This window comes from Anser anser (assembly GCF_964211835.1).
Source record: "Anser anser genome assembly, chromosome: 25".
NCBI classification, from domain to species: domain Eukaryota; kingdom Metazoa; phylum Chordata; class Aves; order Anseriformes; family Anatidae; genus Anser; species Anser anser.
This window is the reverse complement of record NC_139746.1, coordinates 1,729,762-1,746,968: the sequence shown is the minus strand read 5'-3', so window position 1 is coordinate 1,746,968 and position 17,207 is coordinate 1,729,762. Positions and strand designations below refer to the sequence as shown.

Here is a 17,207-nt window from a genome sequence, read left to right as displayed (position 1 = left end):
TGTCGGACCCCTGTGAAGCCCCTGAAGTGGCTCTAGCAATGGTTTTCAGTGGGCTACTAATTAGAAAAGCGTTGGACTAATAGGATGAGCTATAATTAGCAAGACCTGCCCTCTAGATGGCTAATCAGGGCCCGCACACAGTTGCATATCCATTCATTAACTTTCCATATCTGCAATTTCGTAGCGATGCGTTGAACCTATTGGAACCTTTTGGGGTGCTGGAAATAGTAAAGCAGACAAGTTGTACGGGGCAGGATCTCCCAGCTTTTGGGACAAGATGACCTCCGAGCTCGCTGGAGCTCCTTTTGTGGAGGTGACCGACCGCAGGCGGAGCGTGCCGGGGACAGCGACCCTTCAGCATCTCCTCCCCATCCGGCAGGGAGGAGGAGGAGAAGTCGGTGAGCTGTTGTCCTGCCCGCTGGACAAAAGAAAATAGCTCTGCAACTTTCTGAGGAGGGAAATGACTCAGAGTTCTTGGTGGCTTAGCAGAAATAAGAGGCCGAGCTTCCAAGGAGTCGTCTTGGCAGCCGGCGTGCATCAATTACAGTGCTCCACCTCCAGCCCGGCGCTGCTGCCCCGTGCCAACACCAGCTTCGAGTTGGTGTGCGTGGTGTGGGGCTCGCTGCCGGCATCGCAGCTCTTGTCGTGGTGTCCACTTCGTGCTAGGTGAAAAGCAGAGCAGGCGGTGCCGAGGGAGCTCCTGCTGCAGGCACAGGCAGCTGCTGGCCCTCTTGTATGGTGAAATGAGTTGGTTGTACTGTGCTGGTGTGCACAGGCTCTGTTTCTTCCCTCTTGTTTCCTAGCGAGGGAAGAACAAGGTGTGAATGTCGTGTGCTGTATGTGCAGGGCGATAAAAGGGGTTTTGTAGGGCATAAGCAAGTGTGGGCCAGCAGGGCTTGTTCTGGAGTAAAAAAGCAGACAGCACGTGAGCATCGTCTATGAGGATGCTTTTTGTGTGCTCTCCTGTAGGAGCAAAACTTGGGTAAGAAGTCCTTTCCACTTTATTTCTCTGCTTTATGTTCAACTTCCTGGCAGCTTCTGCAGGGACCTGGGATGTGTCCTCAGGTGTGACCAGGAACAGGGGATAGCTGACTTGGTCCGCGTTACGGGGGACCCTAAAACCCCACCAAAACCTCCTTACTTAAAAATCAATATGAAGGAGCCTTGCCTTTATGTAGTATCTTGGCTGTTCGCTGGATGATCTCACACAGCACAAACCAAGAATCGGCTTTGCCGTTGGGTGCTGGATGGAATACGTGAGAGGAAAGCATCTCGAGGGCAAGGAGGACCCGGAGCTGGGAGCTCGAGTACAGAGGCTCCTCAAGAAATTTGCTCAAGCTACAAGGCTCTCCTGCCATCAGCAGCTTCGTGGCATTGAGCCACGCTAGCCTAAACCGCTGGACAAATACTGCCTTGTTTGCCGCATCTCGCTGCGTCGCAGCTATTAAAATGCTGGTCCAGGGGCCTGCTGGCTTGTTGGGCAAATGAAAAGCTGAAAGCAGCTGAAAACCTTTATGAAATGAGACGTTTATTTTTGTCAGCATTTGTCTTTAAAGCAGCATGCCTTTTGAGGTCATGCCACAATTGGTTTGGGGAAGAGTAAATAAGTTTCCTTCGGGAGACGCGTCTTCAAGTGGTGCTCCCCTGCCCGCGTGCATGGCCCGGGGCTGCCTGGAGGCTCGCCCCATGGGACTGATGCTGGAGCAATATTTGGGGTTGGGGTGTCCTCACCCAGCCAGGGAAACGGTCACTTAGAACTGGGGATGTTGGTTCCAGTGGTGTTCGGGGCAAACCAGAGGTACCAAGAAGCAGTTGGCTTCCTCTGGGAAGAAGCAAAGAGTAAAGAAATAGAGAGCAAGAAAAGTAGTAATGGAAATATTTCTGTGCGCGCTTTCTGTTTTTAAGCCCAAAGCACTGGAACACGAGCCTGACTTGCAATTCCTTTCCAGTTCAACTAATAGGATGTAAAAGATGTGGTCTTGTCACCTTTCACGCGGGCAGCGGAGCTTTAGGACTGTCGTCTCGTGATCGAGTGTGCTTTGGGCGAAGGCGGTGGGCATGTCACCGGGGAGACTAAAGGAGTACTAAACTACTTGTCTTTTCCTCAGGACCCTCTGCGCAGTCACTTTCAGCCGCTCGGCCTGGACAGGACCCCAGGTGGAACCCATGAACTTCGCTGACGGGTAAGAGTTGTGGGCGGGTGCTTTTTTTTTACACCTCTGCTCCTGCCTTGTCCAGGATGGCAGAGCTCAGATGCTAAACTCGGACCTGGATTTGGTCCCTGTGCCTTATCCAAACGTTGCCTTTCATTTAACGTTTAATCAGCGCTCCAAAGTATGTAAATCTCCACAGCTTGCTAATGGGCAAACAAAGAAGTTTCGCTTCCTTTTAGCTGGGCATTCACAACAGCTGCACGGTATTTTCAGTCTTGAACAAGAGGAGAAGCAAAAGCAAGTGCACTGAAATTCCTCCCTTGAGACTCCTGTAGATTTTGATCATTTGTGCAACCCCCAGAAGAAAAATGGTGAATGGAAATGAAATTTCTGCAGCTAGCTTGTAGCTGTGGCAGTGATCTAATGGTGTACTTGAAGTAACGCAGTTGAAAGCTCTCTGGAGCAACTGTCCTGTGATGGTGCTCACCCATCTCACCGTATTGTCAAAGGCAGCATTTTAGAAATAGTAATTTATAGGATTTGTCCAATGGTTGTCTTTGTTTTGTTTTTCCCCCTCTAAAAGACACACTGCCAAGGCTCTGGTGATCAGTGTTAAGCATTTCTGGTCCTTGCTTCTGTTTTTCTTCTCTAGTGTAGGTGTTGATGTTTCTGCTGGTAGATTTACTAATTACTTCATTTATTATTTGTACATAGTCAGCTTCAGAACTGAGCCAGAGCCCAAACTTGTGCATAGTAGAGCCACCTTTCATGAGACCCACATGAAATCATAAAAACATCCTCCTTAATGACATCAGTCAGTGGTGAAGGAGTGGGAGTAGCAGTGAGAGTAGTTGTATTACTCTCACACTTCGACGTATCCACCACAGTTGTGGAAATTTCTTAATCTGCTCTCTTGATCAGTGACTTAAAGCACCTGAAATGCAGCTCTGTGAAGTTGTAGAGATGTGTGCCTAAATACTATCTTATTTTGCCAGTTCAACTTGTTACCCAAATACTGCTGTTCTGAACCCTAATCGAAACTCGTGTTAACTGCTGTTCTGCACTGAGGAATCTCGGTGATTTCTCTTTTTGTTGTTTTTTTTGTTGGTTTTTTTTGGTAATACAAAGCCCAGACATAGTCATTAGCAGACTTCCTGCCCAGTAGTTTCTAGACAAAAATAGATCCATAAAACTTGGGGGAGAATTCAGGTCAAACAAATCCCTCATGTAGTGGCTGCAAGTAGTACCCTCTAAATAAACGCCTTTACACCCAAAGCTGTGGCTTTAGAATTAATATAACATCCAAGGTCTTTTCAGAAGAATTAGGCTAGTGGTTGGAAAAGAAGAAAATTCTTTAAGTTGTTCAGATCTTTCTTTTGGTGCCCAGTCCTTTGTATTCATTTATACTAATTCCCTCTATGGTTGGGCTGCGGCCGTGTTAAATAATTAATATTGGGTTGAATGAATCCGGAGTGAGGCCCTGCTTGGGCAGGGTGATGCTGCAGCCCGTTGGGATGGTCTGGGTGCACAGAGCCTCTCTTCCTTTAAGTTTTTAAAACACAGAGGAGCGAGGAATCACCCGTGCTACAATATGCACAGCATGCAGTGCTGGAAAAGCTGATTGTTGTTGTGACGGGGTATTTAACGATGCTAATTTTGCTGTTCTTGCATAAAATAAATGAACCAACCTAGATCCCTTCTTTAATAAGAAGCATACGTGAAATTGGGGGGGGACTTGATTGCAATCTACAGTGCTACAGTGCTGCTACTTAATATTTAAATGAAATTTAAAATCGAATTCTAGTCCTCTAAGCAGTAGGTTTTATTTCTGAGTCAAAATAAACACGGGATAAACAGTTCTTAATTATTAGCTAATAACTGTGAGGGGCTGACGTGACTGGAGAATCCACGCAGTAAAGGGAGGCAGCATCCTTCCTGCCAAGCTGCACCAGGCCACGTGCTCCTGCCTTTAAACAAAATGATTTTGATTCTGTCTTTTTCCTGCCGAATTCCCCCGGCGAGCTGGGGGTGACAATGAACCCCCCTCGTTGCTGAAAGCTGCAGCTCTGAATCGCGGTGGCAGAGCATGAGGAGAGGTGGCACCGTGCTGCCGGGGCGCCCGCGTCCCCACGGCGAGGCCAGGAAGTGGGGCTTGGAGCGCTGGGTGCTCTCAGGAGAGAACAGCACCGCCGGTAAGAGAGGTTTAGGAGAAACGTCTGTTCGCTTTATGCAAGATTTTTTTTCAAAAAATTAAGTTTTTTTTTTTTTGAAGATCCCTCTGGCAGTGCTTCTCTGAGGTTCTTACAGAATTCTAGCGAATAAGATTGACTTTTACAGGCCGCAGCTATTAGATGTTTAATATAATCTATATGGCACATTGAGCTTTCTGTTAGGAATTGTGACCACTTCTCCGATGCACACGGCGCTTAGATAATGATTAGAGTGCAGGTTTCCTTCACAAACGGAGCCAAACCTTGCCTTAATAGCGATTTTCTTTTTAAGGCGAGCTGACACAAAAGCGATGGAAGGCAGACTGGTGACTCCTCGTGCAGCGGGACTCCAGCTTCCAAAGTCTCCTTTCTGGCCAAAACCAGAGCTTAACGTTTGTGGTGCTCGGAGCTTCAGCATGCTCCTACAGATGTTTGTCTGTTAATTTCCGTAAATATTTAGTCAAACGAGGGCTGAGCTGCTTCCTACTGCGCTGCGGGCACGGCGCTGTGCCGGAGCTGCCTGGCGCCGCTGCTCCTTCGGGTGATAACAAAGCCGCTCCTGCAGGCCCAGGGTGTCGGAGGGATCCGTGGGATCCCCACACCCCGTGTCCCAGCTGTTCTCCCTCGATAATCCATCAGGCCAGTGCCCCCAAGATGCTTTTCTGCTGGAGCCTGCAGGCAGGCCGCTGCCGTGCCGCTGGCCCCTCGCCGGCCAGAACTGCTCCCCGCCACGCCGCGCGATGCCTCGCACCCCGGCACAGAGGAAACTTTTGTGGGCTCCTTCTCCTTTTAACCGCAAGTACTTAGCAGCCCTCAGCAAGGTCACTTATCTTCCCCTGCGCCCTCGCAGCGAGGGGAAACGATAATCATGACAGAAAAGGGGGGGGTCAGGGCTGCCGTGCCCGGGGAGGTGCTGCCGGGCCGGCGTGAGCACACACGCGGCTCAGCCGGCACGGGAAGGGTTAAGGGCTGCCATTTTGTTATGTAACACCCTTAATGGACATATCGGTGAATGGCACCAAAATGGCAGGGCTTAACCCTTGGTGGGCTGCCGTGCTCAGCCGGCCCCGGGGCTGGCAGCCGGCCCAGGGCGTGCTGTGGGCGCTCTCGGGGTGCTGGGCGCCCGCCTGCCCCTCGCCCCGTTTTGAGGGGGCCTGGGCAGCGGCAGCCCCGCTTGTGGGGCTCGTGGCATGGGGAGCATGGTGGGCACAGCCAGGGGATCCCCCCGCATCGCCTCGACTCCTTCAGGGAAGGGACAGGCCCTGTGGTGCCCAGGGGAGCTCAGGTGTGGGCCTTGTGTTGTTGTTATTATTTTTTGACCCCCCTGTTACCGTCCTTCCCCCGTTGCATTAATTCTTTTTTTTAGGTCAGTTCTTAATTTGGATATCTGAAGTTTGTTCCTCTAAAAATTCATACAACAAGGTCATGAGCTCCTGTGTGTGCACATGTATGCACATTAATACACATGCAGACATGAACACCTTCACACAGTGGTACACACACAATAATTTTTAACAACTCTGTCAGAGATCTCACTTCTAGCTTCGTTATCAATGAGTATGTAGGAAATAAAAGCGCTTATGATGTAATTAAGCTCAGTTGAAACAACTTCTTACAGAAACTTTCCTGCATGCTGCTACGAGAAATTAATTGGTAGGCATGGTGGGGAGGGGGCGTGCGGGTGGTCCGGGCGGCCGTGCTTGCCGGAGGCAGGTCTGGTGTGTGCAGGGGCTGTGCTGGGTCCGAGCGACTGCTGAGCCAGAAACTTTGTGATCAGCTGCATTTAGGGAATATCCAAAGCCATCCCTGACTTCTTTTCACTCAGGGGCATTGACTTGGATGCGTCTTAACCTCCCCGTTTCCTCTTCTGTAACCTTCCTTTTTTTTTTTTTTCCCTTTCACTGTAAAAGTTTCCAGATCATGCTGGGAAAGAGGGCTGTTGATCTTTGTTTTTGGCTACCGAAAAGGGTGAATATCACGTAGCCGGACGGGTTTGTGTGTGGCTGCAGTGGGATCCGAGGCCGTCTGCAAATGGTCTGCGCTGAGCCCGTATCTGCTGCCGGTGCTCACCAGCAATGTTGATTCTAGCAAAGCCTCAGGATGTAATTTTAACTTCAGCCCTTTTTATTTCATGCTACCAAGTTGAGCTAAATAGTAGGGAAAAAAAAAAAGTGAGCATAAGTGCTTTCCTGTGAAGGAATTACTTGAAGTTTGTATGAGGAAGTTATAAATCATGAATGGGAGTGGAGAGAGGAGGCAATACGGATAACTGAGTGTGATGCAGGGAAAAGTGGAAGTGTACATTACAAACAGCAAGCAAAGCGTGCTTTTTCTTTCCTCTTTTTTTTTTTTAATTGTGGTTTTGTCTCCATGCACAGTGTCAGCATTCCCTGTGTGTGCTTGTGCTCCAAACCTGTTCCGGCTGCTCCCTGGTTGCCTGGAGGTGCCCTGATGGGGCAGAGCCGGGTGAGCCAGGCACGGCTTCTGCAGCTGTTTAGGTTTATTCTGGGCTGGATTGCACATCTGGAAAAATCAGCACAGAGTAATTAATTTCCCAAGTCCCAAACTGGAACTTTCTGACTTTTTCCCTGTTCTGTAACTTTTCCAGCAGAGGCAAAAGCGAGCGAGCAGGTGACGGTGCAGGAGCTCCCTGCCTCTGGCACCGAGCGCGATGCTCCCCAGGCTGGCAGACCCAGGCTGTGAACTCCAAGGAGGAGGTTTGGGTTTTTCCTGTTGGCAACGTGCTCGGAGGGCAGGGGAACAGCACGGAGGACTTACTTCTTGATGAGACTTTGGGCTGACCAGGTGTAATCCTGTGGCCTGCAGTCCGAGGAGTTTACAGTGTTTTATGTCGGGCGCTAAACTGCCTTTTGAATTGATCATAGTGGTTAATCTGTTACAGCGATGGCACTTAAAGCTGAGTATTTGCTGCTTAGTTCCCAGGCGCTCCGCCCCAAGCTATGCTGTTCCTTGTAATAAAAAGCAGAACCATCCATAAAAACTTAAAATTTACTGCATAGCCCTTACTTACTCATCCTTCTTTAAAATAAAGGTACAGTCGAGTTGAACCGAAGCTGTTTACACTTCACGTTGGTCCTGTTGCTGTTAGTGGTGGAGGAGCAAGAATGGGGATTTAGAGAATAGCTTCAAAACTGCTATGTTATCCTTGAAAGAGCCTGGGTGTTTTTGAAACATCCAGCTGATTTATTCCCATCTGGTGGAATCAATTGGTGAAGATGTGATCTCAATAAATTCAGTGGACTTGCTGGAACATGGCAGAGAATACAGGCTTTGAGTGTACAGATCCATTCCTTTTTTTTTTTTTTTTTCTCGGTTAAAGTTGTGAAATCTAAACACAAACTCTGTTGTGCTTCGGGACTTGCCCTTTTTGTCTGTGGGAGTTAGGAGGGGCTCTGCATCCTCCCCCACCCCAACAGATAGTTTCCTTCTGGGAGTGGAGAGAGGAATCTGCAGGAGCCAAGGTACTGGGGGTACTTGTAAGGTGCTGTTCTGCCGTGGTGGTACAGGCTCATCTGATGGCAGGTGTGCCATCGTACCTGCTGGGGATGATGCCAGATCTGCCATCAGGAGGGAACTTTCTCCCCCACCTCAGCTGGGGTTTCTCTTAACCTCTTGTGTCATACAAGGAGCAGCTCACGTCCTTTCGGGATGTCTCTGCTGGTGCCAGTGCCCTCTTCCTCCTCCTCTTCTCCCAGGGCAGGCTTCTGGTTTCAGTCTTCTCCTACAGGTCTTGAGTTTAGGCAGGTTTGGGAAGCGCTTTGTATGGTTGGCCACCGTGTGAAACCCATCCTGCAGAAGACTTGCTGAGCTGTGCTCCTACTTTGTGATGCCCTTGGAGGTCCAGGAGATGAGGCCCAGTAACACAGGTGCTTCCCATAAAAGCCTCTGACACTACCAATTTCCCTCTCTTTCCCTGAAAAAGGAGAGAGAACGACCTTTTTAAGAAATCCTCCTCGTTATTTTCGTCCTTTTTCTCCTCTCCTTCTCTCAATGCCACATTTATTTTCCTTCAGGTCTCTCTGCATGTGCATCCATATCAGCAAACTTTCCTAGTACCATTTCCCGAAAGGGTTAAAACAACTATTTTAGGGCTCATCTACAATAAATACGACTTAATCAGTATTGCAGTGGTAGGGGAGCCATGGAACCAGATCTCCCTATGACAGCGTGTATAAACCTTGAGCCTGCACCTGCATTCTTCAGGTTTAGCTGTAAAATCTTGGTGTAATCTAGTCCCAAGGTCTCTCTGGTAACGCAGGTCTGCACAACGTGCTGTTTCCCTTGTGCTACAAATACTCTTCTCCCTAGCAATTGCTGTTCCAGTTGCTGCCTTCCAGCCCACGTCGTTGTGACAAAATGCTGTGCTGTTAACAAAAACTTGGGCTGAGTTTTGGTTTGCAGAAAAGTTACCGTAGCAGCAGCACCATTGCTCCAAGGAGAAGTGACCCTGCGAGCTTCTTGACAGCGAGTACTGAACGCACGAGGAGGATGAAACCATTTCCAGCTAAAAGTTTGGGTTAAGTATCTGGTAAGGGAGCGATGATGTTACAAGTGGCTGCTTCTCGTTTGGGAAGGAATTGCAGGGTAGTGCTGTAAATATAAATGGATTTAATTAACTGCTCACAGGTGATGCAGAGTTTCCAGTGTCTGGCCTTGTGTTGGCTCTCCTAGAGCTGGAGATGGGAGAGCCCTGAGCCAGTGGAAGCTGCAGGGCTTGGCCATCAGAAAGGCTGTTTGCCACCGGCCTGCGTCATGTCCTGGAGAATCCGTAGTAGGAAGGGGTTTGTTGAAGAGGTGCATCCTGCGTTTTCATCAAGGCTGTGACAAGGCTGACCTGTGGAGGGTTTGCACCTGGAAAATGTTGAGTGGGGTGCCCAGCGTCTGCCTCTCCATTGCAACTGTTCATTACCTGGTTTTCTGCTACTGGTATGATTTTGGCTGTGTAATATTTCTTACATAAACTCACTGCAAATGCAAGATTTAGATTGTTTCCATTGCCTATGAAGTTAATGCAGGTAAGAGAGATTGAACCGTGAGGGTGCAGAGTTCTGCCTGGCAGCTCTGCCTGTAATCTGCTATGAAACATCCCACTATAGCCCAAAGTACTGCTTTTCCCCATCCCTATCAAAAATGGGGATAATGAAGTAGCAGCAATTACGTCTTATAAATGCCTTTAAAATTTGGGGCCCGAGTCCCTGAAGCACGGAGGCACAGGCCGCCGTAGCCATCGGATCAGCGCAGGCTTTGGGAGCGGTGCTGCTCGTCCATGCAAGACTGCAGAATATGAAGGTGCCGAAAATGAACCCAGGTCGGGCATCTTTTTATTTTTTATTTTTAGAGGAGGTTTCCTACTGACCAAGCAGTCCTGCTCCTGGAGAGTCTCCGCAGTCGGTGGCAAATCTCGGTGTATGTGAGCTGGCTGCTAGCAGGCTGGGCAGCACTTTGCTTTAGCTCTGGGGTCGGGTACGTTCGCAGCGAGTTAATGGGAGTAATTTCTGTGATTCCTGGTCGGGTTGTTGGGTAGCTCATTCCGAGCGAGGAGCAATCGCCTTGCTGCCTTATTGTCAGCAGAGACGCTTAAAGCACGGGGCTGGCTGCACTTAGAGCTGTGCTCTCGAGGTGCTGAGCCCCAGGTGGGGTTTGGGACCCCTGGGTGCTGCTGGCTGCCTCTCGTGTGCTGCGTTTGCCTCTCTCAAACGCCAAAATCACCTCGGCCTCAGCAGAGCACACCTTCCTTTCCCTGCTGTGAGTTCAGGCATGGTCAGGCTGGCACAGCAGATGAGCTGAGCGGAGCCGCTCCGCGCATTGACTGATTGTCATTTTTTCTTTTTTCTCTAAAAATAAAAAAAAATTCTTTGTACAACACCGCACGGAGAAACTTGCGGTCACTTGCACAGGGCTTACACCACCAAAACCGCGATTTCACGTAACGCTTATGTGACATTGTTGAATAAGGGGGGGCTGGAAGTGGGGGGGGGTGAGCGGAGGTTAATTACGTTGCATAATTATGTTAATCGCTTCAGCGCTAAAAACGTTTCAAAGACTTTGTCCAACTATTGTGTGTCGGCCTTGCTCTTGAAATCTAGTTTAAGGGGAGGGGGGGTGAGATCTGGGATGGGAGGAATCCTTAAAATTAATTAATTGGGAATGCAAGGCTGGGGGGGGGGTGTGCTCCCCCTTTTCCCTCGTGCCGTCCCCTCGGCGCTTTGAGCGGAGGAGGAAGAGGAGGAGGAGGAGGAGCGGGGATGCTGCGGGCGCCGGCGGGTGCCGGCCGGGCGGCGGGGTTAACCCCGCTGCGGGTTGCCTGCCGCCGGCTCAGACTGGTTTCTGGAAAGTGCTTTGTCTCGCAGGCTGCATCCTGGGAAGGGTCATGTGGAGCCCAGTGATGTCATGGGATCAAAGCCTGACTCAGCTCCGCGTCCGAGGGGTGTCCGCAGGTACCGAAGTGCCGGCTGCCATGGCGCAGCTCGCCCGGAGCCGGGCTCCCCGCGCCGCTGGCAGGCGAGGAGTTAAGCGTGGTCCCCCCCCCGGCCCAGCCTTCCCCTCGCCAGGAGGGGAGAAAGTCTCAACTTGAGCGGTTTTATTACAATGGCAGTGCCGTAGCGCCTGGTGGCAGGCTGTCAAGAAACATGGAAGCCTCTCTCCACGCAGGGTGTGGTGGTCCCGTCTCCCCGTAACGCCCGCTTCCCGAAACTCGCAGCCGGGCTTAGGTCCTAGGAGAGACGTGGCAGCGGTCCCAGGGAGATCCTAATCTCGAATTTTGTAATTACGGTTATTTGCATGTGAGGCAAATACATTCGTTCTTCCTGCTTTTTGGTAGCGGTCCAAACTTTTTTAATCGGGGGGGGGGGGGGGGGGGGCGGTTGTGTATTCTCCCATGCTCTGGTGCAGGCTTTTTTTATTATTATTATTCTTCCTGCTTCTAGTTTATACTCAGAGGGGTCTCTGTGTGTTTTCTTGTTTGGCTTTTTTTGTTTGTTTGTTTTTGCTTAACATGAAAAGCTTAAGTACGGTGATGCTGGGTGCTTAATAGCTTCAGCCTGAGATGTATGTTGAAGATAGGGTAAGTGAGCGTACCAGCAGAACTTTTATTGCTCTTTCTGAACTTCTTTTGCAGTAACCGATGTACTTTGCCCTGTTTTGAAGTTAAGGTGTTTTGTCCAACTTACTTTTTTTCCAATGTACTTAACTCGTTGTGTCTCCTCTCTCCCCAGAGCCTCACAATGACAGAGGAAGCATGCAGGACACGAAGTCAGAAACGAGCCTTAGAACGTGAGATAACGCATAACGATGTGGACAGTAAAAAACTAAAAATGGAGAAAGGACTATTAGGAACTGATATAACTGCTGAAGGCGACATGAAAATAAAAACGGATCCCGGAGCTGGAAAAGTGCAAGGATTATTAAAAAGTGGAGAGGTGAAAGCAACCATTAAAGTGGAGGTTCAGACGGGAGATGAGCCTGTGGACATGAGTACTTCAAAAAGGTGAGTTGTGACCTACGTGCTGCGCTTGCGCAGTAGCACTGGGGATACCTGCACGGGAAAACGTGGTCAGATGGCACTGGGAAGAAGTTCTTCGTGTCTAAAAGGTAGCAGGAATCAAAATCTTCAGTGTAAGTCGCAGCTCCGGTTCTTGGTGTGACATTCAACAGCTACTTCAGTGTAACTTCCCTACTGATTTTCTAACGCGAGCTCTGACGGCAGTGGCAGCTGTGATGAGCAGCTGAGTAAAGAAATGCAGTCTTGAATAGAAAAACGTACAGGTTAGAAAGAGAACACATTTTCAGCTACTGATTGAGATTTAGGTGAGGAAGAAGGTCGGTTTTTTAATTGAGCTGTGATATAGGGAAAAATAATAGATGGTAATTGCCCAAACAGAGGAGTTTTAATTGCAACTTGATTCTTCCTGACAGAGTATGTATGGATAAGTCTGACTTTCTTTTTAGAGTAATTGGTGGATTTTGACACTGGAAGCGCTGTGAAAAGACATCACCCGTCTGCAGCAGTTCTTTGTAGGACAGATTCTTAGTACTCTTTTGAAAGTCCAGCCTCCTTAAGATGTCTGAATTCTGACATCTGAAAGCATGAATTCAAAGTTGCTGATCACTTTGGAGAATCTTATTACAAAAATGTAAGATGTTTCCTTGGACTTGTATTTGAGATGTACAAATGAATCGTGTGGTTCTGACACGCAGATGAAAGGGCATCGCTTTAAAGGCAGATTCCAAATCTTCCACCGTATTTCTAACCCAGATTCCATCTGTACCAGGATAAAAACTCTGCCACCCTGAAGACCTTACTTTATTTTTAGTGCAGAAAGATCCAGCATGTTGGAGGGGAAGTCAGAAGCCTCATTTATTCCCCACTCTGCCACTGGCTGATGTTGGAGTAGTAATATGTAAGAACTGAGGCTTGTCTGTGCGAAATGGGTTAAACAGTTCTCAGGGTGATAAATCTGTATCTGCTTGGATGTGAGCTATTACAGCAGTGCAGATTTGAGGTGAGAAACTGAAAACATGAGATTCTTATCAACTGCACAGGAGTTATTGGGAGGAGGGGTGCTTATGAGTGCTACTGGGAAAATTGGTATCTTTGATGTTTAATGGCAGTTCATCTGTGAACTTTTCCCGACTTCTGATGCTTGAGAAGGAACATAGATCGCAAGAGCCTGGTAGCTTTATTCAAATACTGCTTCGGTATTTGTAAAACAAGACCTCTCCCATCAGCTTAATTGAGGCAAAGTGAGGGTTTTCAGCTTTCTGCATAAACCTTCTGCAAAAGGGACAATTCTGCGAGCTGCTGAAGTTGATGGCTAGGGGGTGCTTATGTCTTGCCCAGGAAAAGTTGGCGGGGATATGTGATGACTTCCATGTCAAGCAGTTGCGTTGTGCTGGCCAGGAGTAAATCTCTTCAGCTATCTTTTGGCATAATCACTAACTGCTCATTAACACAAGTATGCATACTGTGATTTCTGAAGAATACCTGAAAAGATTGCTCATACCAAAAAGCTAATAAATTGGAATCAGGTATCCTTACTCTTTTGTTGTAGTACTTGCCCCCGCATGCATATGCTCTTTGTGATTTTCTGTTTTTGAAATGCGTGCCAGTGTTTATGCTCTGTTTGTGTGCTGCAAGGCGCACAAACAGGATGGTGAACGAGGAGCTGTACACTTAACTTCCCAGAGAGCATCTGGAACAATAACACCTATTTAGATGAGATGAGAGAACATCCTCTTTCCGTACAGCCTTCTCATTTCAGGTGGTAATAGGATATTGTTGTATTTAGTTTCGGCAAGAAGGGAGAGGAGGCTTCCCCATACAAAAAATATGCTCGCGTAAGGAGGCGGTCTGATCCCAAGTCCACTGAAGTTAATCATAATCAATATAATTAAGAATTTGGTGAGGTTTCAGGTAAGCCCTTTGGATGCAGTTTATAAGTTGGAACACCTTTCAAAACCTGTGTTCATACAGTGCTCTTAATAGAGAGGGGTTAAACCTTGGGTCTTCCCAAGTGGCAAAGAGCGAGCCTGAACGGTTCTGTGAACTTCTGGAAGCGGCACAGCAGCTCCTGAGCCTCTGGGCTCGGCTCCTGCATCGTGGTGATGCCGTGCTCCGCGCCGGGAGCGCTGCCGACCAGCCTCAGGATGCAAACACCTCCCCGGGAATGCAATCCGAGTCTGAAGATGCCTTTGATATAGAGGAAACTTGTCTCTGGATGAATCTGATCCCTTGCATATATAAGAGTACAGTTGGCAATTGTGGGGAAGGAAAAAAAAAAAAAAATCCCTTCTGAAATTAAGTGAGGGACTTACCTTCCAGACCTTTGATCTTCAGAGGAATTCAGCTTGCAGCTTTCATAATACCCGTGTTTTTAAAGCAACTGAGCTGGTTTTCTGAGGAGATGAATAAAAGCCGTTGCTTAAAATGACTGAACTACTACAGACTTCTTGGTTGGGTAAATTCATGCTTCGTGATGTATGGTGTTTTGGCTTTTAAACTTCCTTAATGCTTTTAGAACTGAAAACATAATATTTTCCTTGGAAAAGGTGGCCCGGCAATAATCACAGTTTAGCTGAAGTAAAGCTGATTGAATGGATTGTCTTTCTGAAATCAGTTGATTTTTCAAAATTTGAAATATAGGCCTGGCAAAAATCTCTGCGTTAAACTTGAAAAATGCGTTTCTCTTAATATTTTTTTTTCCTAAACATTGAAGTTAAATTTAAAAATAGGGTCTGGTTTGAGCACATTTTCTGATGCCAGAAGAAACAGAAGAAAGTCTGTAGTGGTAGAAGTCTTTGATGAGAGGTCACCCAAGGCCAAACCAAAATCTTGCTCCTCTGCACGGCGTTTTTGCAGCGCTGGGAGCTAGCTACGCTGGTGTGTAATTATGCTGGACCTACTGCAGAGGAGGAATGGGAGGAAAGAGGTGGCCCCTCTTGATAAGAACACGTACCCTTTGCAGTGGGATGGTAAAATAGTGTCATGTGTAAATTGCTTTGCTTTTGAATACGCTGATGTACGTCACTACGGGTGCTAGAGGGAACGTTTATCTAAGCTGGTTGAATTCTGCCCTCTTACCACTCCTCCGAGCTCTGCTTCCCCTTTCCTCTCTTCATCACTTTGTTCTTTCCTTCCCCCTAAGCGCAGAAGTCTCCTACCAACGCTTGCCCTGCATTCAGCATCAGTCGTTTCCAGCCGAGGCTGGCACCTTCTCCTGGAGCCGGTCTTGGATCGTCCTGCCTGCTGCATCACGTTGCGTTTGTTGTGCTCCAGGTTCAGTTCCCTTCGTCTGTGCTGCGTGCTCTGGCACTTTGCTATGGTGGTGGTTTTGGTGGTTTTTTAGTGGTGTTTCCTGAACCAGACAAAACAAACTAGTTGTGTGTGCAGGCCTGGTTAAGCTCACGACTTCTGGTCTGCTCATAGAAAGCTTGGGTAGAGACCACGAGAGGTGTTCCTGGGCGCAATCTTACCACCAGCTACCTGGCCAGGAGCTGCTGTCCTCAGACGTGTCCACGGGGACAAGCTGTCCTCTGTGCTGGAGGAGAAGCATCAGAATCCCTCAGGAGCAGCATCATGTTATCCTAAAACATTGGGATGACGTCTAGCAAAACCTTGTTCATGAGCTGGGATGGGAGCATTGACAGACAAGAACACAGCTTGGCCCCGTGGGCAGCTCTGTTGCGTTTGGTTGTGCTATCTTAAACCAAATCTTCAAAATGACAGTAAATCTCCAAATAGGTGACCTCAAAATGGATTTCATTTCGGAATTGTCAAAGCTGAGACTTCTCAGTGGTACGAGAAGAGGGAGGAGGCAGGACGGTGGTGGTGTTAGAGCGTACAAGCACGATGCCGGCAGTGATGGTGATACTTTTAATAAAATGTAAATAGAAGAGTTGGCTTCTGGCTTGACCACCGTGAGCTGTACTTCTGCTACGGTGGTTGCGAGGCTGTTTATATCGTTCGCTTCTTTCACGGGAGCACCCAAAAACTGCACGGTGTTGTTAAATACCTATCCCCAGTTCTTACTTTGTCTTGTCGGTAATCTCGGGGTGAAAGTGTCCTGTGTAAAGAAAACTGGAAGACTTTTTAGGCAGTTGAACGTCTTGCTGTTTTTCCTCTATTTATTTGCCAAGAGTGGTGAATTAGCATATTAACTATCTCGTCTGCGTTAATTGCGGCTTGATCAAAACCAATTTAAAACTGGATGATAAAAAATATTTTTACAGATTCTGTATCAGATGGGGTCTCAGTTGTTTAAAAAAAAATCATCCACAAATTACTCTATTCGTTGTGTTGTATTACTCGCGTCAAGCTAGAGTCTGGATTTTCCTTCCAGTAGAAACAGAAGTTTGGCTAAGCCAAAGAGTCTGCATTTGATACGTTTGCTTTATATTCCCCCAAAATTGCTTGCACCCTTCTGTTGTCTCCTGATGTGTGTTACACACAAGTATGAGATACACCCACAGCTTTAAGCTCTTGCTGCTTGAAATTACATGTGAGCTGGCTTGACTTAAGCCACGGCTTGTTTGCTTAAATGAAAACTGCCAGGAGAGATGAGAATGAAGAGTTTGTAGGCATCCCTACAGTTGGTGCTTTCAAGGCAATCTGTCTGAACTCTTTATTTCCTTTAATTTTGGGTCTTGCTGGTTATGATTTGTGTGCTTGGGGAATGCTGCTCTGGAACCTCAGAATAATCGCGTTCTCCCTTCGTTGTATGGTATAATTAAAATAACATCGAATAGAAATTGTTTTGAGATTGCATGAAAGTTGGCCTGGTCGCTGTGCCCTGAATTTTCGTGTTAGGGTTTGGATGCTGAACGTTGGTGCTTTGAAGGGTTTTGAGTTTGGGATTTGTTATTTGTTTTGTTTTTAAGCTGGCCAAATCACATGTAAAACTTCCTAAATGGATGGATTTGACTCTGAAATTTTACTATGCGTTTAAGCACATCAGAATGCAGTCTGGGTCGGCTGATCAAACTCCCCACTTTACTGGAATTAACTGGGATCGGTGCTAGTGCAGCACCAGTGATGGGCTCCTCTCTACCCATTAATGGGACTGGAAATAAGGCACGGCCCCGTCCTTCACATCTCCTTCTCAGTGTATGTGTCTTCTAATTCCTCGTGGTATGTGTTCTACCAAGGGATGCTGTAAAAAATTTGATGCCAAAGTTTCTTGGGGAACTTTAATGTTTTATTTTAAATGCAGAGAGAGTTTGATTAAAATTTAATTTATGTTCAGAGGAAGGGCAGATAAGGAGTGAAGTTTGTTTTGCTTCAGTTTCACACCGCAATTGCTAGATCCATCACAACTGCTTTGATTCG

At 47.7% G+C, this 17,207-nt stretch overlaps 1 protein-coding gene across 12 annotated transcripts in view; it reads left to right on the top strand.

Moving 5' to 3' along the window:
• GATAD2A (GATA zinc finger domain containing 2A) overlaps positions 1 to 17,207 on the top strand; it is a 63,352-nt gene that overhangs the window by 27,037 nt on the left and 19,108 nt on the right. For 8 of the 12 annotated variants that reach the window (XM_083811115.1, XM_083811104.1, XM_083811105.1 and 5 more), the window contains exons 2-3: positions 2,109 to 2,183; positions 11,599 to 11,870. In XM_083811115.1, coding sequence (XP_083667241.1) covers positions 11,608 to 11,870 — 263 coding nt within the window. In that variant the 5' untranslated portion in view covers positions 2,109 to 2,183; positions 11,599 to 11,607. Of the gene's footprint in view, positions 1 to 2,108; positions 2,184 to 10,568; positions 10,822 to 10,884; positions 11,167 to 11,598; positions 11,871 to 17,207 lie in introns of those variants that run through there. The other 4 variants (XM_083811112.1, XM_083811107.1, XM_083811114.1 and 1 more) reach the window with 4 other exon arrangements.